Source organism: Sarcophilus harrisii, chromosome 2, assembly GCF_902635505.1.
Source record: "Sarcophilus harrisii chromosome 2, mSarHar1.11, whole genome shotgun sequence".
Classification (NCBI taxonomy): domain Eukaryota; kingdom Metazoa; phylum Chordata; class Mammalia; order Dasyuromorphia; family Dasyuridae; genus Sarcophilus; species Sarcophilus harrisii.
Genome location: NC_045427.1, coordinates 281,566,506 through 281,591,640, shown reverse-complemented (window position 1 = coordinate 281,591,640; position 25,135 = coordinate 281,566,506). Strand labels below are relative to the sequence as shown.

At 36.4% G+C, this 25,135-nt stretch overlaps 1 protein-coding gene across 2 annotated transcripts in view; it reads right to left on the bottom strand.

Annotated features, from left to right (window-relative positions):
- The window catches only part of RIN3 (Ras and Rab interactor 3), a 160,653-nt gene that overhangs the window by 96,095 nt on the left and 39,423 nt on the right, over positions 1-25,135 (bottom strand). For both annotated transcript variants that reach the window (XM_031952300.1, XM_031952299.1), the window contains exons 2-3: positions 16,232-16,445; positions 1,129-1,246 (exon numbers count right to left, since the gene is read on the bottom strand). In XM_031952300.1, coding sequence (XP_031808160.1) covers positions 1,129-1,246; positions 16,232-16,445 — 332 coding nt within the window. The remainder of the gene's footprint in view (positions 1-1,128; positions 1,247-16,231; positions 16,446-25,135) is intronic.

The window sequence follows — 25,135 nt, the reverse complement described above, 5'->3', positions numbered from 1 at the left end:
CATCCCATTGCAAGTGTGGTAAGTTTATAAGTATTGTGCACAGCACATATTCTTAGAATGTTTCAATTTATTGATCAGTTGTGTTGATTTTTTTTCTTTTTGTTTTTAACAAACATTATCTGTTATATAGGATTCTGTTTAAGAGGGATGAAAAAGAGGTACTAAATAAAATTAGTAAAAGATGTAAAGAAAAAATACATCAATAAAACCCTAATAAGAACAAAGAAGTTAGACTTGTCATATGAAGAAATAACCTAAATAATTAATGTAGAACTGGAAAACCAATATGGGGTCAAATTCATCATCTCTCTTTTGACCACTTGCCTTTGTGTCACTGCCAAACATTAGTGAGATCCTTCTAGAAAACATCTAGTTCATAGGATAATGGGATTTAAAGTTGAAAGAGATCTTTACAGGTCATTTAGTTTAACCTCCTCATTTTATAGAACAGATAACTGTGAAACCTTGTATCATTTTTTGAAGTGCCAAACCATTTGACAAGACTGAATTTAGTTATTGTACAAACTAACTTAATTAACTAACTTAAAATTATGGACAATGCTGTGCTTTCGGAAATACTTTTTGCAGTTTCCTTGATCCTTAAAATAATCCTGAAAGCTAAGTAAGGAAAGGAAAAATTTTTATGGCCACTTGCCAGGGAGGAAACTGGAATGTTGAAAAGACGATTCATTCTTCATGTGTGGGTTAAAATAAATGAACCTCTCAGATCCCTTCTAGTTCTAGGAATCTATGATTTGCCTAAGGTCATGTTGTGAGTTAGTAATGAAGAAGGAATTGATACCTAGTAATCCTGTCTCCCAATTCATTTTTCTTATCTTTTAAATGGCTGCCTTCTTATTTCTGGCTTCTTGAAAATGAAAGGAAATTCTACAAAGGCAAAGAAAATAACCCTTGACATTGGCGGGTGCAAATTAAAGTGATGTATCAAATTCAGAGCAGCTCTTCTTGACTTGAAGCCAGAGGAAACTCTGGTCAGCTGTGACTGCTGAAAACATTATTTTTCTCTAATTTAACCACCACCAAGAGTTTGTCAGTGAGTGTTTGTGGTTCGGTGGCTAATGCAGCTTGTTGGTCCAAGGCCAGAAAAAGAAAGGTTTATATACTTACTTGACTTTTCTTCTTTAATGTTGTATTCCAGCACATCTGAAAGACTCTCATTCAGGGAAGGGAAATGGACTGAGAGGATCATGTGTTTGAGATTACTCTCCCGCCGGACCAAGAAGATCTAGAAAACAAGGAAAGATGGGTTATGTTCTCTGAACTGTAAAATGAAATTCCAGCATGGGTGCAGAAAAGAATATATTTTTTTAAACATAAGAAAAGAATGTTCTTAAGAGGAGGGACAGTAAAGATAAAATAGTCAACTAAGAGAAGAGATCTAGGTTCTGACCCAATCTCTGTCACTAACTGTCCTGAGACACTAGAAATATCATGGCACCTCTTGGAGCCTGACTTGTTCTTGTCAAATGAAGGAATTGGACTAGATGATGGTTCTTAACCTAGAGTAGGTGACTTGATTTTTTATGTCAAAAGTAGGAATTTTAATTTACAAAAAAATTCTATATTTATCATTTGCAGAAGAAAAAATAGATCAAAAGGGGAAAAATGAGAAAGAAAAAAACAAGTAATCAACAAAAAAGGTGAAAAATACTATGTTGTGATCCACATTCAGTCCTCATAGTCCTCTCTCTGGATGCAGATGGCTCTCTCCATTAAAAGTCTATTAGAATTAGCCTGAATCACCTCATTGTTACAAAGAGCCACATCCATCACAGTTGATCATCATATATTCTTGTTGCTGTGAACAATGTTCTCCTGCTTCTACTCACTTCACTTAGCACTAGTTCATGTAAGTCTCTCCAGGTCTTTCTGAAATCATCCTGCTGCTCGTTTCTTATGGAATAATAATGTTCCATTACATTCATACACCATAACTTATTCAGCCATTCTCCAACTGATGGGTGTTCACTCAGTTTCTAGTTCCTTGCCACTACAAAAAGGGCTGCTAAAACATTTTTAAAACACATGTGCATCCTTTTCCCTTTGGGATACAGTCCCAGTAGAGACACTGCTAGATCAAAAAATATGCACATATGCTTTGACCCAGAAGTGTTCCTATTGGGAGGGAAAGGGACGCACATGTGCAAAAATGTTTGTGGCAGCCTTTTTTATAGTGGCAAGAAACTGGAAACTAAGTAGATGCCATCATTTGAAGAATGGCTGAACAAATTATGGTATATGAATGTTATGGAATATTATTGTTCTATAAGAAACGATCAACGGGATGATTTCAGAGACACCTGGAAAGACTTACATGAACTGATGCTAAGTGAAGTGAGTAGAACCAAGAGAACATTGTACATGGCAACAATAAGACTATGATGATCAATTCTGATGGATGTGGCTGTCTTCAACAATAATGATTCAGACTGTTCAGTGATGAGGAGAGCCATCTATATCCAGAGACTTAATGCTTTTTGTTGATGTTTGCTTGCATTTTGTTTTCCTTCTCAGGTTTTGTTTTGTTTTTTTCTAGATCTGATTTTTTTTTATCCAGCAAGGTAACTGTATAAATATATATACACATATTGGATTTAACATATATTTTAACATATTTAACATGTATTGGACTACCTGCCATCTAGGGGAGGGGGGTGGAGAGGAGGGAAAAATTTAACAGAAAATTTTGCAAGGGTCAGTGTTGAAAAATTCCCCATGCATGTTTTGTAAATAAAAAGCTTTAATAAAAAAAAAAAAAAAAAAAAAAAGATGTGCACAGTTTGATGGCACTTTGGGCATAGGTGAACTTTTTTAAAAAATAGCTCATTTTACTACGATTGGTTTCCTTTGTAATCTTGTGCATTTAAAAACATTCTAAGAAGAGCTCCATAAGGATTCACCAAATACCCAAAGGGCTTCACACCACAAAAAAGGTTAAGAATCCTCAGATTAGATTGGTTTCTAAGCCCCCTATAACCCTGATATTCTATATTCTATTTATTGCTTGCTATAATACTAATATATATTATTCTATTATAATAATAATAGAATATTTAATATAAATACTATAATCTACTTATTACATTATTGATAATAGTAGCAGAGAGAAAAGTGAATTCCTATTTTCTTTGACATTCAGCAAATAACAAGACAGTATATGATAGTGGAAGGAGTATTGCCATGGACTCAGAGGATCTAGCTGTGTAACAATGGACAAGCTGACAGACCTTTCTTGATTTCAGTTTCCTCATCTATTTTATAGATAATATTTGTACTAACCAACTATTAGTATTGATGACCATAAAATATATTTACTGTATGGTGCATAAGTTATCATGGGTGCTCAAAAGTTAAGAGATCAAGAATGTTAGCAGGTTCTACCATATTGAAAAGAGCTCAGACTTTGTCTGTTTTCCAAGGACCAATCTTATTAAGTTCAGAGAGGTTAGATGGAAAGCAATAGATTTTTTTTAAAATATGGAAAAGATCTATAAATATTTCTACAATGAATTAATATCCTCAACAATGTCAATATAACTCCCCATTTGGGATGCTCCCAATGTGTAATGGGGACAAAATACAAATGATATATATATATATTTAAAAACCAGTTAATTGTGAGAGTCAAATAAAATCATTTGTGTGTTTTGTAAATCTTAAAGTTATATTTTATAAAATACAAACTCATCAGCATATCATTTTCATGATCTAATTCCAGTTTATCAGACTTATTAGCTCACTGTTCTTCCTACTTTCATGCCTGAGCTCAGGCTGTCCTAAATCTAAAAAAGGTTCCCCTTCTTCACCTCTGCTTCTAAGAATCCTTAGTTTTCCTGGGACATTGATGCATTGTTGGTGGAGTTGTGAACGAATCCAACCATTCTGGAGAGTAGTTTGGAACTATGCTCAAAAAGTTATCAAACTGTGCATACCCTTTGATCCAGCAGTGTTACTACTGGGATTATATCCCAAAGAGATGCTAAAGAAGGGAAAGGGACCTGTATGTGCACGAATGCTTGTGGCAGCCCTTTTTGTAGTGGCTAGAAACTGGAAACTGAATGGATGCCCATCAGTTGGAGAATGGCTGAATAAATTGTGGTATATGAATATTATGGAATATTATTGTTCTGTAAGAAATGACCAACAGGATGATTTCAGAAAGGCCTGGAGAGACTTGCACGAACTGATGCTGAGCGAAATGAGCAGGACCAGGAGATCATTATATACTTCAACAACAATACTATATGATGACCAGTTCCGATGGACCTGGCCATCCTCAGCAATGAGATCAACCAAATCATTTCCAATGGAGAGTAATGAACTGAACCAGCTACGCCCAGAGAAAGAACTCTGGGTGATGACTAAAAACCATTACGTTAAACTCCCAATCCCTATATTTATGCCCACCTGAATTTTTGATTTCCTTCACAAGCTAATTGTACAATATTTCAGAGTCTGATCCTTTTTGTACAGCAAAATAACGGTTTAGTCATGTATACTTATTGTGTATCTAATTTATATTTTAATATATTTAACATCTACTGGTCATCCTGCCATCTGGGGGAGGGAGTTGGGGGAGGGAGGGGAAGAATTGGAACAAGAGGTTTGGCAATTGTTAATGCTGTAAAGTTACCCATGCATATAACCTGTAAATAAAAGGCTATTAAATAAACAAACAAACAAACAAACAAACAAATAAATAAATAAATAAAAGAATCCTTAGTTTTCTTAAGGACTCAGCTCAGGTACTATTACGCTCTGTAGGAAACCTTTCCTAAACCCTATTTTTAAGTTCTCTCTCCCTTCTTAAACTGTTTTTTCCTTATCTGTAAAATTATCTTTCCCTCCCCACTCCCTGAAAGTTCCTTGCATATAGTGTAGATCTTTAAGTATTGGTTATTTATGAAATGAATGAAATCATCATCATATTGTAGAATCTTATGATTTGAAATTCATGGAATCTCACAGAATTTTCAGAATTAAAGAACTATGGAAGCTTAGAATTTTGCTTATTGTCACTATCATTTTTTGGCTGGATTTCTCCTCAGCCATGTTTAATCTTTTCTGTTTAGATGTCTATTTGGAAAGAATGTCAGGTTCATGCTCGTCTCTTACTCCTAAAAGAGCCTGACATGTATGTACTCCAGGCTCCAGAACAGTTGAATAGCCACCCATTTGGTTAGTAGTATCACATAAGCACTTCCTCTTTAGCAATGGATCTTGCAATCACATCTACTATCTCTGAAAGTCAACTCTCCAGATGACAGTTAGTTCCTCATCTCCCCTAGAAGTACAGGGAAATTGGATAGTTTGGTTCAAGGCACACAGTAAAAATTGGCTCTGGGGATTAAATCAGAACTCAGTATTATGCCCATGGACTGATTCCATGCGCAGACTGGTTTTTGACCTGAAGAAGATCACAATCTAGTGGAGAGATACTGGCAAGCCACTGATTTAAGTCAAATACTGATGAAATGCTCTTGGCTATTTGTGTAGTATTGAACTAAGCCTATATGGATACAAAGGAGATGATTCACTTCTCTTCTTTGGAGAATTTATACTATAGTTGGGAAAGCAAGGCTTATAGAATGAAACAGCTAGAAAATGGTAAAACAAAGGTGTATGCCCAAGTGCTATAATGTGTGATATACATGATTCAGTCAATTCAGACCTTTTTGATTCTTTGTGACTCCATTTGGAGTTTTCTTTGCAAAAACACTATAGTAGTTTCCTTCTCCAGTTCATTTTACAGGAAACTGAGGCAAACAGAGTAAAGTGACTTGCCTAGGATCACACAGCTAGTAAGTATCTGAGGCCAGACTGGAAGGCAGGAAGAAGTGTTCCTAACTTTAGACCTGTCAACACCTTATCTACTGTACTACCTAGCAGCCTTGATATGGATGATAAATGCTATTAAAATTCAGAAACAGATTAGGTTTAATGTAAATCACAGTCAATCAGTGGGGCCTTCAAGGGTAAGAGGTTTTGATTTTATCTGAGTTCTACCGTTTAGTAGTTGTGTAAAAATGCCCATTTAACTGGTCTTGGATCCCCTTTGTTTATCTGTGAAATGGGAACAAACTCCCTTTGCAGTTCACAACATGATTGGGAAGAAATCTTATTTCTTTTGATCTCCACAAGGACCTTACTAAGTTTGTAGGTTCTACAGGTATTATTGTCCTTATTTCATGGATAAAGAAGCTGGGATTGAGAGAAGTTGCATCAATTCCTCAGGATCACACTACTAGAATTTGTGTTGATATTTGAAGATCAGCTTTCTTTACAGTATACCACAGTGCAGATGCCACAGCTAGAGAGAATGCAGCCAAGAAAGAGCCAAGGGGGTCATAAATTTGGGGTTCCCTTCTTCCATCCCTGCCAAAAGTAGGTAGATACTATGCATTTGTATCCTTCTGTAATATTCTTAAGATACTCCTCCTCTGGCAGTCGCCATCTGTGTATACAATATATAGGCTAAAAGGATTGAGATCTTCCAGGGCACAAACTCTTTTGTCCCTTTTCTGCTTAATGGCAGTATCTATTTCTATAGTACTTTACATGCTACTTAGTGATTTTCTTGGGCAGCAAGATGATACAATGTATAGAGCACTGAACCTAGGCTCAGAAACACTCATCTTTGTTCAAACTGGCCTCATACACTTACTAGTTGTGTGACTGTGGGCCAGCCACTTTCTTGTTTAATGAAGAAAAGAAGAAAGAATAACGAGGAAGGAAGAAGGAGGAAGGAGGAAGAAGGAGAAGAAGAGGAAGAAGAAGAGGAGGAGAGGAAGAGGAGAAGATGATGATGAAGAAGAAAGAAGAAAGAAGAGGAGGAGAAGAGAAAAAAAATGTAAATTTTCTATTTAGAAAAAGACATGGGGAAAAAATTGGGAGCAGGAGAGAAAACTAACATGAACTAAAACAAGGATTCTTGGTTTCCAGCAGGGTTTCTTTCCCTCATGTTTCCTCAATCCCTCTTTCCTGAGTACAGCTCAAAATGACCTCTATCTAGCACATGCCTTTCTAGTAGGTGGTCTGGAGATGCTTCCTTTAAAAAAATATGAAAGAAAGCAAAGCTGCAAAGCATGTAATCTTAGTCCGAGAGAGACCATCATGGATAAAAATCACAAATTTTGAGTTAGCAAACAAGTGTCTTTTTTTTTTCTCTGTCAAAGAGAAGGGGGAAATCCCTTCACTGGGAGTGAGACATATAAGGAAGAAAAGATAGGATGAATAAGGGGGGTTGTTGACTTCTCACTTGCAGTGTGACTTCATATCATGTGAACTCAATCAATTGCTTATGGTTATTAGGAATGGGAAAAATATTCATGAGCACATTTCCATTTCCAGAAGGGACAATGGAAAGGATGAGAGGGAATCTTTGTCCTTAGAGGACATGCAATGTATAGCAAACTGGAACTGGAGTCAACAAGATCTGAATTCAAATTCGGACTCAGGCTCTCAACAATTTTTCTTTAGAGTTTTTGTTTTCATTAGAGTAGGAGATCTATTTTTTTTCCCTTTCCATAACTTGACTTTTATGGAAATGTTATGCATAATTGGTTTCTTAATTATGGATGGGGGTAAGAGAGACAATAGAACTCAAAAATTTCTAAAACAAATAGAAAAAACAATTTTATTTGTTTTGAATGTAACTGGGGAAAATATTAAATAAATAGGTAAGTACATAAAATGAGGATCATAATAGCACCTACCTCCCAGGAATGTTATGAGGATCAAATGAAATAACATTTATAAAGTGTTATAAAGTTATGAAGCTGAGGCAAGCATTGTGGAGTGCTTAGAATCTGGCAAGACAGAAGATACCAAAATCATTTATTAGTCTTGGTCTGGAGTCTTCATGACCTTCTGCACCACAACAAGCAATACTGTCCATAGGAGGTTTTGTTTGGCAAAGATGTCAGAGTGGCCTGTCATTTCCTTCTCCAATGCATTAAGGCAAAAGCTTAAGTGACTTGCTTGGGATCAAACAATAGAATACACCCACATCCACCCACACATACATACATGTCTATACCCTCCCTTCCTCACACATATCTCAATCACTTAGTAGGTACTATATAAATGTTAGATATAGTTATTATCTTTTATTCTTTTTATGATTCAGTAGGACTAGGGATCTTACCTGTAATTTCATTATTGTACGGAAGTATCCTAGGTAAGAAGCTTTCTCTACCCATACAAGTCAGCACCTTCCCTATAGCTTAGTTTTTAGATACATCTTACCTACAGTCACAAAGTATATATTCTGTCAAGCCAGCTCTCTATCCACTACGCCATAGCTTCCATTACTATGGCTAATAATAGATAATAACAATAAGATAATATTTGTAAAATGCTTAAAACAATATTTAGTACATAATAGATGCTACATAAATGCTAGCTGTTCTTATTAGCAATAGTGAAAATAGCAGTGGAAAATGAAGACAGAGATAGAGAAAGATAATCAGTTCTATTGAGTCAGATTACCTCCTTGATTAATCAGACTGGTACATATGTTAATGTACCATGACATTCAATCTCCCTTCTAAAATGAATTGCTTTTTCTGTTTTCCTATTCATGATGATGTAAGCAAAAATCTTTGTGTTGTTCCATTCCATCTGTTATTTATTTACTAATTCTGCATGATGTGATACAGCAGAAAGAGCATTGGACTGGGAATCAGGACATCTGGATTTCAGTCCAAGTTTTGCTGCTCATTATTAGTATGTGACCTTGGCAATTGATCAACATGCATTTATTTAGTACCTATTATAAGCTAGGAATCATCCTAGGTGATGTGATACAGAGACAAAAATTTTTTAGTCCATGTTTCAGAAAACTTACATTCTATGGGGGGGGAGGGGGAATGACATCTATACATATATAATAATATACAAGGAAAAGATAAGTTATTTCAGAGGATTATTATAGCTGGTGATGACTAGGAAAGATCTCAAAATGGAGCAGGTAGTAGCTAACATTTATATATTACTATAAGTTTTTACAAAATTGTTATGTAATAGTTAATAAAATTGTTTGATCTTCACAATGATCCCGGGAAGTAGGTGTTATTATTATCAGCATTTTACAGATGGGAAATCTAAGGTAGAGCTTATGTGACTTGCCCAGAGATATACAGTAGTAAGGAACCAAAGCAACATTTAAACTTAGATCTTCCTGATTCCAAGTCCTTCATCCATTACTTCACCCTAAAAGCCTACCTGAGCTAAGGGTTCCAAGAGGCAGATATGAGAAGGGAAGGTATTATAGGTATAAGGAACAATAAGTGGAAAGCATGGAGATGGGATATTCATGTTGAAGAAGAAAACCAAAAGCAAATAAGCTAGTTGGGTTGGATTGTCAGGTATATGAAGGAGACTAAGATGCAATAAACTTGAAAAATGGTCTAGAACCAGATTGTGAACCAGATTGTGCTTTAAATATCAAGTCATTGCTCCGCACTGGGCTTCAGTATTCTTATTAATAAAAGGAAGGATTTGAACTGCATAGAACATGAACCTTAGAGAGCATTTCCCACTGGATTGTAAAATTCTGAGTACAGGGACTATTTTTTTTTTTGGGGGGGGGTCTCTTTTTGTATCTCTAGTGCTTAGCATAGTGCCTGGCAGATAGAAGGAGATTGATAAATGTTTTTTTTTTTTTCATTTATTTAAATTCCCTCAATCTATATTCTCTCTTTCTCACACTTAATCACTGTGTGACCTGGGCAAATCACTTAACCTGTTTGCCTCAGTTTCCTCATCTGTAAAATGAGCTGCAGAAGGAAATGGCAAACCACTCTAGAATTTCTGCCAAGAAAACCCCAAATGGGGTTATGAAGAGCTTACCTAAATGAATGAACCTTCACTAGTAGTGTTTCAGACACTATTTGATATCTATGGAGGTTAAGATTGTTGGGATTTTCAAGACCATCTGAAATCACATCTGATAGACAACCATTTATTTAATCTATTGATGTGGTCATCTTTACCAGTTTTGCATTGCATAGAAAGGGTAGATGGCACCCAGATAAAGATAGCTGTTGCCTATAGAGTAGGCAACCTCCTTTGTATGTATATTGAGAAGCCCAGGAAGATATCTCTGCCCTATCTCCTGGTGTTTCCTCCACTGACTAATATCTGAATTTTCATTATTAGATCATCATCCCTTTGAGCTACAGTTAGAATGCAATTACTCTCTGGTGAGAGCCACTTTAAGTTTTTTTCTGTCATGAACGTCTCCACATAGCAGACAGAACATTGAACTAATGACCTGATGAGTGTCCCAGGTTAGATCTGGATGGACAGTGGGGTTAGTCAGTGCCTGAAGATAGCTGACCTATTTCAATCTTGCTAAGTCTCTCCATAAAAATGCCCAGTTGCCTTCACGCCTGGAGAAGCTCATTCAGGAGGAAATTAATTTTTATGGCCACAGAGGTCATTGCAAGAGGAATTCAGAAGCTTGCTATATTTGGAAAACCTCTGTTGTTATTAGTTTCCAAAGAACCATTTACTCTCCATTTTAGCAGACCTAAGCTGAGTTATCCTGCTGACTTTCTGGGGCCAGTCCTTGAGGCAAGAAAGGAAAAATAACTGAGTTTCCATTGGGCCATAGTTTATTTCATTTATTGATTCAACAAATATTTATTCATCACCAACTGTATGTAAAACATTATACTCTGTTCTGTGGGAAAATAAAAGTCAGTAACTTAAGAGATCCTGCCCTCTTGGAGCTCATACTTGAGCAGGGGAAACAAAGGCAATTAAAACCATAAGGAAAAGATAGATAAAATGTGAGATCTACAGAGGGAGGGGTACAAAAAATTCTCTTTCTTATTTTAGATACAATGTTTTATCCAATAACTTGGAGTAATTTATACCTGTCTAAATTCCAATGGACTCTTGATGTAATCTGTACTCAGAGAACACCAGATACATAATTTTAATTATATTAAGTTAAAAAGGTTTTGTACAAACAAAATTAATGCAGACAAGATCAGAAGGGAAGCAATAAATTGGGAAATCATTTTTAAATTTAAGGGTTCTGGTAAATACCTCATCTCTAAAATATATAGAGAATTGACTCAAATTTATAAGAATCCAAGCCATTCTCCAATTGACAAGTGGTCAAAGGATATAAAGACAATTTTCAAATGAAGAAATTAAAACTATTTCTAATCATATGGGAAGGTATTCCAAATCACTATTAATCAGAGAAATGCAAATTAAGACAACTCTGAGATACCACTACACACCTCTCAGATTGGCTAAGATGACAGAAAAAAGACAAAAGACAAATGTTGGAGGAGACATGGGAAAACTGGGACACTATTGTTGGTGGAATTGTGATTGGATCCAACCATTCTGAAGAGCAATTTGGAATTATGTTCAAAAAGTTATCAAACTGGGCAGCTAGTTGGGACAATGGATAGAGCACTAGCCCTGAAGTCAGGAGGACCTGAGTTCAAATCTGACCCTATTCCTTAATAGTTCCTAGCTGTGTGACCCTGGGCAAGTCACTTAACCCCAATTTCCTCAGCAAAAAACAAAACAAAACAAAAGTTATCAAACTGTACATACCCTTTGACCTAACAGTGTTTCTATTGTGCCTATATCCCCAAGAGATCTTAAAGGAAGGAAAGAGACCCACATGTGTAAAAATGTTTGTGGCAGCCCTTTCCGTAGGCCCCAAGTGAATAAATAATGAGATTAGTGATGTAGCCATGATAATGATAAATTTACTACTGTCTCTGATAGGTCTAGCTATAGGTTAGTGTAGTATAGTGTATAGCGTTGGACTTGGAATCAGGGAGATATGGTTAAAATTTCATCTCAGATGCTTACAAGGAGTTGAGGAAATTGGGAAAATTTCTTTTATATTCTCTTAGCTTCATTTTCCTGTAAAACTTATAAAATGGAGAGAATAACAACTGTAGTACTAACCTTCGTGAGAACCAAACAAGATAATATATAAAAAGCACTTGCAAATTTTAGAATGCCATATACACAAATGTCCATTTTTAATATTCTTCTGCCTTCTTTGAAGGACTTCCAAAAATATGGCTCTGCTTCACCTATTGCATCTAATTGGATAACTCTCTGGTTCTGCTCCTGCCAATCTCATCAGTCTGCTCTCCTCTGACCCACAAACAGAAATGGAACTTCTTTCCTCAAAATGTTCTGCTCCCCAGTAAAGAACTGAACCAACTACGCCCAGTGAAAGAACTCTGGGAGATGACTAAGAACCATTACATTGAATTCCCAATCCCTATATTTTTGCTCACCTGCATTTTTGATTTTCCTCACAGGCTAATTGTACAATATTTCAAAGTCTGATTCTTTTTGTACAGCAAAATAACAGTTTGCCATGTATACTTATTGTGTATCTAATTTATATTTTAATATATTTAACATCTACTGGTCATCCTGCTATCTGGGGGTGGGGGGAAAGAGGGGAAAAATTGGAACAAGAGGTTTGGCAATTGTCAATGCCGTAAAGTTACCCATACATATAACCTGTAAATAAAAGGCTATTAAATAAATTTTTTAAAAAATGTTCTGCTCCCCAACTCTGAATACTTTCCTTAGACATTTGAAAGGAAGTCAGGAAGCAATCATTTTTTATTAAATGCTTACTATGTGCTAGGCTGTGCTAAGCACTTTACAAATATTATCTCATTTGATCCTCAACTCTAAAACAGATGTTACTATTATCCCCATTTTACAGTTCAAGAAACAGAGGCAGGCAGGTAGATTAAATGACTTCCTCAGAGTCACACAACTAGTAAATGGCCCAAATCAGCTTTGAGGTGTTCCCGACTCCAGGAACACTGCAGTATTCAATGTATCACCTAAATATCTCTTAATTCTTCTTTTCTCTGAAGGATCAGCTCAAAGTTCTCTTCCTCCACAAAACCTTCCTTCCCTTCTAAATGTTCCCAGTCAGAACTAATTTTTTTTAAATTTCCATTTCTAAATTTCTGCTGCCCATACCACTCACAAGGCATGATATACTGTTCTCTTCCAATCTCAGCTTTGTGGATCTTGGATAAATTAAGTGATCTCCATGAACTTTACTTTTCTCATTGGCAAAATGTGGGTAATTATTTATGCTACTGACCTCAGAGGGTTGTTAGAAATGTGTTTTATAAACTAGAAAACATTAAGGGATTATGAGCTGTTATTATTATATGCTTTATTTTCCCAGCTTGATTTTAAGTTCCTTTTGGACATCACTTTGTGACACTATGGTTCTGGGCATGGAGTCAGGAAGTTCAAATCTAGCATCAGACACTTTACTAGATGTGTGACCCAGATAACTTATTTATCCTGTTTGTCTTAGTTTCCTCAACTGTAAAATGGGATTATAACAGCACCTATTTCCTAGGATTGTTGTGAGGATCAAAGGAGGTGATATTTGTGCAATGCCTGGCATATAGTAGGTGATATATAAAAAGGATTATTCCCTCCCTATTTTTGTGTCCTTTATAGTGCCTAGTATATTGTAGGTACTCAATAAACTATTTTCAGAATGAATGAATTTCTATAATTCTCACTGATTCTGTTTTTGCTGTGATCAAAACTTACTGACAGAGAAAAAAAGTTCAGAGAGAGACAGAAAGACTGAGAGAAGGGGAAAGAGACAGAGAGATAGACAGAAAGTGAGAGAAAGAGATTAAAGGGAGGCAAGAAGTACTGAGAGCAGAAGAAAAAGTTTGTTTTGGGTTTTTTGGGGTACATTTGGTCTAAAAGAGTGGATTTCAGCACAGTAACTGATATTTAGTAGATGTTTAATAAATGCTTGCTAATAATATAGGTTAATTGATTGATAGCATGCTAGACTTAAGAGTCAGGAAGACCTGAGTTCATACTTACAAGCTCTGTGATCCTGAATGAATCATTTAACCTATATTTGCAAAATGAGGATGACAGGACAGTAACATGGTGGTGCTGTAGATAGAACACCTAGGCCTGGAATGAATAAGGCCTGAGTTCCAATCTGGCCTCAGGTATTTCATAGCTGTGTGACTTTGAGGAAGGCATTTAATCCTGTTTGCCTCAGTTTTCTCATCTGTAAAATGAGCCAAGGAAACTCCAAATTTAGTCACAAAGAGATGGACATGGCTGAAAAATGATTAAACAACAGAATGAGGATGATAATTTTTATAACGTCCACTTTTGTGAGGCTTAAATGAGAGTGAAAAGGAAGTGTTTTTGTAAACCATACCATAGAAAGCTCAGTTATTTCATAATAACTGACTTTTTATTTAATAATAATAATAATAATACTATCTTTGGATAAAAGAGGGGAGGGGCTGATTGCTAGTCTCATAAACCCTGGTTTCACATCTTGGCTCTAGCATTTCCCAGGGAGCTAAGCTAGGTGGCACAGGGAATAGAGTGCTGGAACTGAGTCAGGAAGACTCAAATCCTACATCAGGACTTTTTAGCTAAGTGACCTTGGGTGAGATACATAACTTGCCTTCCTCAGTTTCCTTATTTGTAAAATGGGACTAAAAATAGCCCCTACCTTCTAATGTTCTTCTGAAGATAAAATGAATTAATGTTTGCAAAGTACCCTATAAATCTTAAAGCATTATGTAAATGCTAGCTATTTTTTTCTTAATAATATTTTATTTTTCCAAATGCATGCAAAGATAGTTTTCAACATTTACCTTTGCAAAACCTTGGGTTCCAAGGTTTTCCTACCTCCCCAAGACAGCAAACAATCTGATATAGGCTAAACATATACAATTCTTTTAAACATATTTCCATATTCATCATGAATGCTAGTAATATTGCTATTATTACTAGTTAAGAAACCATCGACCTAAACCTCTATTTTTTCATTATGTAAAATGGGGATGGTACATCATCATTCTAAGGAAAGTACTTTGAAAATCTTAAGGTATCAAAGAAATGTGAGTTGTTGCTGTGATTACTACTATTGTAGCTTTATTGACTTCCTTCCACAGTAGGAGCCAGAAGGGTGTGGTTCTTCCAGGCCACATTGTAACAATCTGCTTCCAGTCCTTCCCTTTCCCAAAGCACAGATCTCATATTCCTACAGATAGGTAGAGAGAGCCATTCTTGCACATCTCTGTAGAATGTTCCTTGCACACTTCTCCCTGATGATTCCCCAATGTTTCTCAAGAACAACTTAAGAAATATGAATTCCTTCCACCTCAAAAAACTGTCATCCTTGGAAAACTCTGCTCTGCCTTTTCATGCCTAGGATAGAAAGGCTATTCTGATCTTCATGAGTGGGGAGGATTAGCAAGCAATGCCCTAGTTCAAGCAATTGGGAAGAAACCTCTGAATTTATTTTCCTGAGTCAACTTCTCTTCTTAGAACCTTGAGTTCTTTCCCTTCAAGATATTTTGTTAATTTTCTTATTTTTTTTCAAAGCACCAGTTTTTAATTTTTATTTCTATAGTTGTAGTATCCAAATTATCACTTTCTCTAATTCTTCTCTTCCTCCTCTTCTCCCTCTTTTTTCTTCCTTTTCTTCCTCCTTTTCCTCTCTTTCTTCTCTTCCTCTTCTTTGCAAAATCTAGATTCCCCACTTCTAAGGTTTCCCTAACTCCTCAAGATAGCAAGCAATCTGATATAGGCTACATATGTACAATTCTTCTAAACATACTTCCATATTTGTCATGAATATTAGTAATATTACTATTATTTCTTGTTGAACAACCATTGGCCTGAACTACTTCTTCCTCCTTCTCCTTTTCATCTTCCTCTTCTTTCTCCTCCTCTTCTTCTTCTGCACTTGAGGTTAAATGACTTGCCCAGGATATCACAGCTAGTAAATGTTTGAGGTCCAATTTGAACGCAGGTGCTCTTGACCCCAGGATTGGTGCTCTAGTCATTGGACCATCTAATCAACCTCAGACTTATTTAAAAATCAAACAAAACAAACAAACAAAAAATCTTTGTTTTACATCACCATCCCCTCAAGTTATCATTCTATATTTCTCTTCCCTTTTGCTACCAAATTCACAGAAAGTAATGGCTATTCTACTCCTTTGCCATCTGGGTCAATGTTCTCTTCCCTTTTGCTACCAAATTCACAGAAAGTAATGGCTATTCTACTCCTTTCCCATCTGGGTCAATGTTCCTTTGGCAGTGCTCCAGTATGTCAATGTTCTTGCTAAAATATGGCACCCAGCACTGAACACAATGATACATCTCAATCTCAACTTACCCCAGTTGTTTGGCCTTGGAGGATCTGAGCTGCCTTGTCCCTGTCCATGTCCAACTGCAGCCAGACGGGGCAGGTTGCAATAAGTTTTTCTAGAACACTAATTCCCCGGGGAAGGCGATTCCTCAGAGCAGCTGACCAAAGTGATTCAGTGTCTTCATCCTCTCCCTCCTCTGTCTTCTCTTCTTTCTCTCCTTGTCCAACATTTGGAAAAGGACTGAAGGGACAAAAGGAAATTATCATTGCATAGACAGACATACCAAAGGAGAACTAAAGATAAATTTTAAAAAATGATAAGAAATATCATTCCTGAGTTCTCAGTGTTTTTCTGTAGCAGTGAATGTCTTTTATTCCTAAATTCTCTAGCAAAATTCACATGTTTCATTTTTATCTTTGTTTTTCCAGTACAAGATGTCATGGACAGAGAAGTGGTCTTGATGCCAAGCAGACATGAGGTACTTATTTAAATGCTGTGGTAGATGAACCAATATCCCAGGGGCCCACAGCACTCCACAAATAGAGGCAAGTAGAAAAAGAAAGATTGTAGATGATGTGACTTAACCTCAATTCTAATAAGTTGCCACTTTTCACCCTTCTCTCCTTCCCTTAGGCCCTTGCTGAATTCTGACACTACAAAAAGATACTGTTATAAATGACCTTAGGACATAGAATACAGCTAAGTAGTAGAGTGGATGATGAAGTCCTTGGTAACTAGGTGGGGTTGTCAAAGAAAGCCTAAAATAATTATAAGATTATAATGTTCTCTGAGGCAAGCATGGAAGGGTATCTATGGGTTCCAGCTCAGCCTTCCAGTCTCACCCCTGTGGAGGTCTCAAACTCCACCTTACTGTACCCAATCAGAAAGTCAAATTATGATATCAAACCCTGGAGATTAAAATTACCCTATCAATCTGTCTGTGGCCCAACCTAACCTTTTTGGGTTAGCCCAGTATGCCTTATGGTGTCTTTCTCTTTGTAGTTAACAAATTCTTTTAGAATGCTAAACTCTATGGATTCAGTCTGCCAGTCAATGGCATACTTGCACCTCATGGTGTATTCCCTTTCTCCAGTTTAAATATGAATTCTACTAGGGAACTTGTATTTTTTATTGTTAATTGTTAAAACCCCTTTCCTTGATAAGTATATGCTCTCCCAAATCTATTTCATATTTTCCATTCAGTGTCTATTTTACCTCTTGGTTTTGTTTGTAACCTTTTCTAAGTAAACCTACCTTTTGGCAAAGGAGAGAGACTTGGTGAATTCTTTACCTGTGAATTGCTACCAAACCCCATCATTTGGTGTGTCTACCTCAATCTCATCATTATCACTCACATTTTGTAAATAAGGAAAATGAGGCATTATTTGTATAGTCACACAGCAAGCACCTGTGAGAACTGAAGTCCAAGTTCTCTGGATCTTTTCCTACTTTGCCACCTTTTTAATTACAATAGCCTCCTCTGAGAAGCTGGTTTAGTCATTGTATTAACAATGTTTTGTACACAAGTAGTTTCCTTACTTCCTTAGAAACTTAAAAACAAGTGCTCCCATCCTGGAAAGACTTGATGTTTATCTTGTTTCAGCTCTACCCTAGGGAAACTCACTCCCCCATAGGGCATGGGGGCCATTGCCCAGCAGCCTGGGATTAACCTGTATTTTTATACCCTTGGAACTGAATCTGTGCCAAGTGACCTAATCTCTCAGGTTTTTTACTTAAGTTGCCCTGTCAGGACTGAGCGTACCTTTTCTTTTATGACAAAAGAAATCTGTCAGAAAGTATGATTCTAGTCTTTCTCCAAATGTATCTTCCATTCTCTGAAAAGATTATGGGAAGGAATAGCAGTGGAAACAGTGTTGAACAACATAAAGAACACTAGGCTGGAAGTCTGGAGACCTAGGTTATAGTTCTACTGCTACCTATATGACCTTGAACAAAACATTTTTCTTTTAGGGGCCTCTCAAGTCTCCTCTGTAATAGAGATTAGAACTGGATTCTATATCACTGTGATTCTACTAAGCCTGTCTACATAGTGTTATCATAGGCTTTCTTGTCTGGTTCAAGTGATGGAGGTAGCCCTTCCTCATCTATCTGGACCTATGCAAGGATAACAATGTGTTAATTGGATGGATGATAATGTGTTGACGCAGTATGGCATAGCTTCTCATCCAGGTTGACTGGACACATGTTTGACTATGTGGGAACTACACATAAATATCTGAACTTCAAACTTCACAGGAGGTAGGAGATAAATGGAAAGGCAGAGTCCAAAACTAAGCTGAGGCAGAGTCTAAGACTAAACTGATGTGGTTGTTTACAATTTCGGGGCATCCACTTCATTTCCTAAGAAGTATTCTTAGTTTCTCTTATAAGTTGGGCTGTTTTTCCCTGTGGGAAAGGCAAGAAATAACTTAGAGAAACAAAACGCAGATAACTGGAAAGCATTTTTCATATGTTTCAAGTTCATTGGCTCTTACCACAAACCCATAAGATAGGCAGGGTAGAGTACTAGTAAACCCATTTTGTAGAGAGGAAACTGGAGGCTGAGAGCAAGTAAGTGACCTGGCTGAATCCCTAAAGGTCCTCTAAAAAGGATCTAAAAGGTCTCTAAAAGAGAGAGAGAGAGAGAGAGAGAGATAACTAGATCTTCTGAGTCCAAATATACCACAGCTATGTTTGTATGTGTATAGAAATTGGTACAGGTGTAAGTATAGGTGTAGATAAAGTTACACATAAATTTCCACTACAACACAATTAATATATTTAATTTTAAAAATAGTGTTATTACTACTATTAAATATATTAAGTTAATATGTTTAATAGTAATAACTAGTTCAAATGCATATCATGCTTTAAAATGTACGAAGCACTTTACAAACGTTTTCTCATTTAGCTTTACAACAATCTTGGGAGGTAATTAATTATAAGTATTATTCTCATTCTACAGATGAGGAAACTGAGGTTGATTTAGAGATACAAAATGACTGACTCATGATCAAACAGCTAGGAAGTGTTACTTGAATGTAGGTGATTCTGTCTTTAAATCCAGTGTTCTAAGTCATGTTTCCTATTAATACTAATACCAATGTGTATGTATATATAATGTAAACTGTACTCCCTTTAATCTTTGGGGGAAGGGTTGGAAAAGAGCCTTTGGGGGAAAGGTGCTCCAGACTCTCAAATCCTTCAGACCTCTGAGAGGCCATAATCCATAAGGGAAACTCCCAGGTAAGTAATCTCATTTAATTGGAGATCTTGGCCTGGGGCATAATCACCACTTTCTATTGAATTGAAAAACCTCCTCAGCCTAAAACCTCAAAAGGCTAATAAAAGACAACTCTGAACCTGAATCTTTACTAATGCCCTTCTGGACTTATCCCATTGCATCTTTCTCAGTGTAAACCCATCTTTGCAATAGTCCTAATAGGATCTTGCCCACTAAAAAAGCTGTTTTCTTAGCATAAATAAGCCCATTCTTGGCACAAACCTCGAACCTGTGTTTATTGGGATTTGCAAATTCTTTCGCAAAACTTGCAACTGGCCAAAGGGGATCCCATTGCTATCAGAGGATCTCTCAACCCTCAATTCTCACACCTCATCATACACACACACATAGCAATTGGGGTTAAGTGACTTGCTCAAGGTCACATAGCTAGGAAGTGTTAAGTGTCTGAAGCCACATTTGAACTCAGGTTCTCCTGACTTCAGGGCTGGTGTTCTAACCACTACATAGATATTAGGAAGACTAGTGATGAAACAATATCCATTATAGAGAGATGATGAGCTTAGGGTACAGAATGAAACATAGGGTACATATACACACAAAGAAACAGAGAAAGCCATTGGAAGAAATTTTTTTTGCTTAATTGTTACAATTTTTCCCCGTCTCTCCCCACGTCTAACCCTATGTGAAAAATGAACAGATAGTGATTTTCTTTCCCTTTCTCATATGAGGAGGAATGAGAAAGGGAAAGAAAATCACTATGTTCATTTTTTTAAGTAAAGAGGAAGGGGATTCTACAGCTGTGAAATTTTATATAAGCTTTTGGACAGGGTCATTGTATTGTTAGTTTTACTTAACTATTTTGCTTTGTTATACAAGACCTCTTAAGAAGTAGGAATAATCTGTAAATGTGTTTAATGTGAAAACAAAACTGAAAGAATAAAAAGAAACAGTTTTGACCACACAGAATGTCTGAAAGGATATAGAGAATACTCAGGGATCCCTGGGTCACATTTTGAGAATCTTTGATAAATATAGATCAATTCTATGGTATGGACATAAAACTCAGAAAACTGGAAAACACTTTTCACATGTGTCAAATTCTTTTGGCTCTTACCAACAAATGCATAAGATGGGTAGACCCATTTTATAAAGGAGGAAACTGTGTGACTCTTGTTTGTGACCCTTCTGTGATTTTTCTCTAGAGGATATACCTGTCCAATGTGCTTGAGACTATTATTTGAGTTGTTTCAAACTTTACAAATGGCCAGGGAAAAACTCTGTCCCTCTATCTATCCTTAGTCTTACACCATGAGTGACTTCATTTTTTGGACATATGTGTCCATGGTGACTATTTTTATAGATGAGTCACTGTTGGGATTATGCTGTCCCTGCTCTCACCATACATGGGTTTCCATTTCTCCTTGGGGGTATGTATATATATATATATTCCCCCCTCCCCCCCATTTTCCTGAGATTGATTCCATGATTCATAGCCATATAGCATCATAATTGATGTCATTCCCTATAGATGGTGAGCACGAATTTATATATGGCATCATGATGGTTGCATCAAGACTCATTACTACAGGGATTTCTTGAGAAAAACTATGGTTATTCAGAATAGATATGCCTAGCTACTCACTTGAGAAAAAACAAGTCTATGTAAAATGCATTTTTTTCTACATTATGAAATGTAGTTAGATGGGTGGCACAACAAGTTATCACCCTGTAGATTTTATAACTCTCCAAAGATATAAATTATTATCACTAGAAAGGAAGTTCCAAAAGGGCAAGGTGAGACATCTCATCTCAGTAATATTTTCAACTTTCCCTCAGTACTGTGAATATATTCTTACAAGTGGCAAGAGCACAAAAAAGATTTGTTGAATAAAGGAATAAAATCCACAACTTTCCTTTCTATTTAAACTCTGATCTTGGCCATCACAGAGTTTGCTGGGTACACACTGGCAACTTTCATTAGCAGTGGCAGCCTTTGTTAATGAGCAGCCTGCCTGCCACAAAATAATGAGCCTCTTCTCACAGAGGCTCCCCTGGAAACTATAATAGTTTCAGGACAATTTTCCCTTCCACTCACAAGTAATGAAACAATAGCTTCATGCAGGAAGCATAACTTCATAAGGTTCGCAGAATTAGGCTAGAGTGGAGGCATGTGGGGGAGAAAAGGATCCCAAATCACTTCATTATGGAAAGTGACTCAGGAAAACCCTACCCTTTAGGCCTCAAAGGGTAAATCCCAGACTCTCATTTTCTTCCATATTGTGAGGATTAGTCCATGGAGGATTTTCTAATCAGATCTCATAAGGAATGATCAGATTGGCATCTTCCATTATTAAAACATATATATATTTGTGATACCCTAGTCCCAGGCCTCTTATTAAACTTCATGAGAAAGAAGGAAAGCCCAGCTTCTTGAGTGGAATGGGATGGAAGATGATGTGTGGAAAAAGTTAAATGACCTGGCAACTTGGGAGTGATGGGACCTAGGCCAATGGCTAAATCTGCTTCAAAGGAAAGAAAGGCAGTAGTCCAACTATAAGTGGATCCATAAAAATCCTGCTCTGGACAGCCAATATTAGGGCCCTTGGAAACCAATTCAGAAAAGGCCAGAAAGATGTGCACCCTAATGAGACCCTGAGATAGGGAACTACTTACTAGACAAGTACAGAAGTCCCGGGAAATTAGGAGAAAGGATTGAAGGTAGAGAGAAGAGGAGACCCTACTCATCCCCTATTCTGATCAAAGCCACAAATAGTCTTCTTTTACTTCATCCTCACCTACTGCAATGACAATAATTTTGCCATTCAATCATTTTAACTGTGACTGACTTTCTGTGACCCCCTTTGGAGATTTGTTGGCAAAGATACTGGAGTGGTTCTTCTCCTCATTTTACAGATGAGAAAACTGAGGCAAAAAAAGATTATATGATTTGTCCAGAGTCACACAGCTAGTAAATATCTGATCACAAAGAGTTGGACATGACTGAAAAATAACAAAATTGTCATAAAAGTTCACAACCTTGGAGTCATCCTCTTCTTCTATATTCAATCAATTTTCAAATCATATTGATTCTATCTCTTCAATCTTTCTCCTACCTTGTCTCTTTCAGATCCTTATCATCTTTGAGAAAATTATTACTATAACGTCCTATAAGTCCCCCAGCATCCAGTCCCTTCTTCAATCCATCCTCCATCTAGCTGCTAAATTGATATAACTTAAGCACAGGTTTGAATATTATTCCTCAACTCCAGAAGCTTCTTTGACTCGCATTGCCCTTATAATAAAATATAGACTCTATTATCCTTTATGCAGCATTTGTCCTTTCATCATTCAGCTTTAACCTGTTTATCCAACACTGACCTACTTGCTGATTCCTGTACACAAAGTCCCTTCTGTCACCTGTATACTAGCAAAACTTGGGCTCCTCACTTCTGATACTTAGAGCCACTAATTAGTACCTTTCAGAAGTCAAGGGTCAGCTCAAATGCCACATCCTACAAGAGATCTTGTCTGATTTTCCTCATCACAAAATTACTTTGTAATTACCTTGTATGTATTTTATATTTATGTACCTATATATCTAATGCCTTACTCCAATAGAATATAAACTCCTTATAAGCAGGGACTGTTTGGATTTTGCTTTATTATACTAAATACTCAGAGTTTAGACTGTAGAGGATTCCTAATGTATATTGGTTTAAAAGAAATTATTTTCTTTAGCTATCACCAAGTGTGACAAAAATGTCCTACGCATTCAAGTATCTGTACTTTTTGTTTGTTCTATAGACATGTCTGATACTTCATGACTCTGTGGACCATGCTTTCCATAGTTTTCCTGGCAAAGATAACCAAGAGAGGTTTGCCATTTCCTTCTCCAGTGGATTAAGGCAAACTGTTAAATGATTTGTGCAGTTACACAGCTAGTAAATGTCTAAAGCTGGATTTGAACTCAGATCTGCTTCACCTCAGTGCTCTATATATCTGGAAGCTTTCTTTCTCTGCTTTACCAATCTACCAAGTCCTTCTCTTAAGTCAGGAGTGGGAAAAACTTTTTGTCTGCCAAGGGTCTTTTGAATATTTATAACATCATTTGTGGTCCATACAAAATTATGAACTTGAAAACTGAAAAAGCTGTGGGATATTGGTGAATCTAGCTTCCAGTTCATCATTGCCTATTGATTGGCTTGGCAGAGCCAGACCAAATGATTTTGTGAGCCTTATATAGCTGGTGAGCTGGATGTTCCTTATCCCTGTCTTAAATGCTACCTCCTCCAGAAAATTGCCTGACTAGAATGGTTTCATATGATACTTTGTTTTATCTCAATTTAATAAACATCAAACAAATGCCTATTTTGTTTATAGCACAGTCGAAATGAAATGAAAGTAGTTTCTGCCCTCAAGAAGCTTACATTCTGAACTTCCACAGAACTTGAAATCATAGACTCACTGAATGTTAAGAATTGGAAGGGACCTTAAGAGATTCTTTCTATAAGCAGCTTTCCATAGGCACAGTGGATAAGAGTGCAGGGCCCAGAGTCAAGAAGACTTGAGTTTGTGGAAACTGAGTAGATGCCCATCAGTTGGAGAATGGCTGAATAAGCTATGGTACATAACTGTAAAGGAATATTATTATTCTATAAGATATAATCAGCAGGATGATTTCAGAAAGACCTGGAGAGACTTACATGAACTGATGCTACGTGAAATGAGCAGAACCAGGAGAAAATTGTATACGGCAACAAGAAGTTCATGTGATGGTCAACTGTGATGGATGTGGTTCTTTTCAACAATGAGATGATTCAGACTAATTCCAAGAGTTTTGTGATGAAGAGAGTTACTCAGAGAGAGGACTGTGGGAGCTGAGTGTGGATGACGATATAGTATTTTCACCTTTTAAAATTGTTGTTTGCTTGCATTTTGTTTTCTTTCTCATTTTGTTCCTTTTTGATCTGACTTTTCTTGTTCAGCAGAATAGAAATATGTATAAAAGAATTGCACATATTTAACATATATTGTATTACTTGCCATTTAGGGGAAGGGATAGGGGGAAGGAAAGGAAAAAATTTGGAAGACAAGGTTTTACAAGGATTAATGTTGAAAATTACCTATGCATATGTTTTGAAAATAAAAAGGTTTAATTATATACATATATATAAACTATAGAAGGAAATGGTAAACCACTGAAGTATCTTTGTCAAGAAAAAAAAAAACAAATGGAGTCACAAAGAGTCAGGCACAATAGAAATATAATAAATAAAAGATATTTTAGTACAAAGATTCTTACACTTATTTGCATGTCATGGACACCTTTGGTAATTCAGTGAAACCTATGGACTCCTTCCCAGAATAATATGTTAAAATGCATAAAATTAAACTAAGGATCAAAAAGAAAACTAATTCTATTAAAATAGTTAATAAAGTATTTTACAAACCAAATTCTTGAGCCTCAGGTTAAAGATTTCTAATCTGGTCCAATTCCCTCCTATTAATAGATAAAGATCCTAAGATGTAGGGAAGTCTACATCCAGGCAAAGCCTGGACTGAATATCAATACTCTCTCTACTATTCCAGTTTAAGACTCAAATTTATGTTGGATCAGATCTGTGATTTCACTGGTGAAGTGACAGAATTTACAGTTAAGAAACTTCATCAACATAAAGTTATGTCA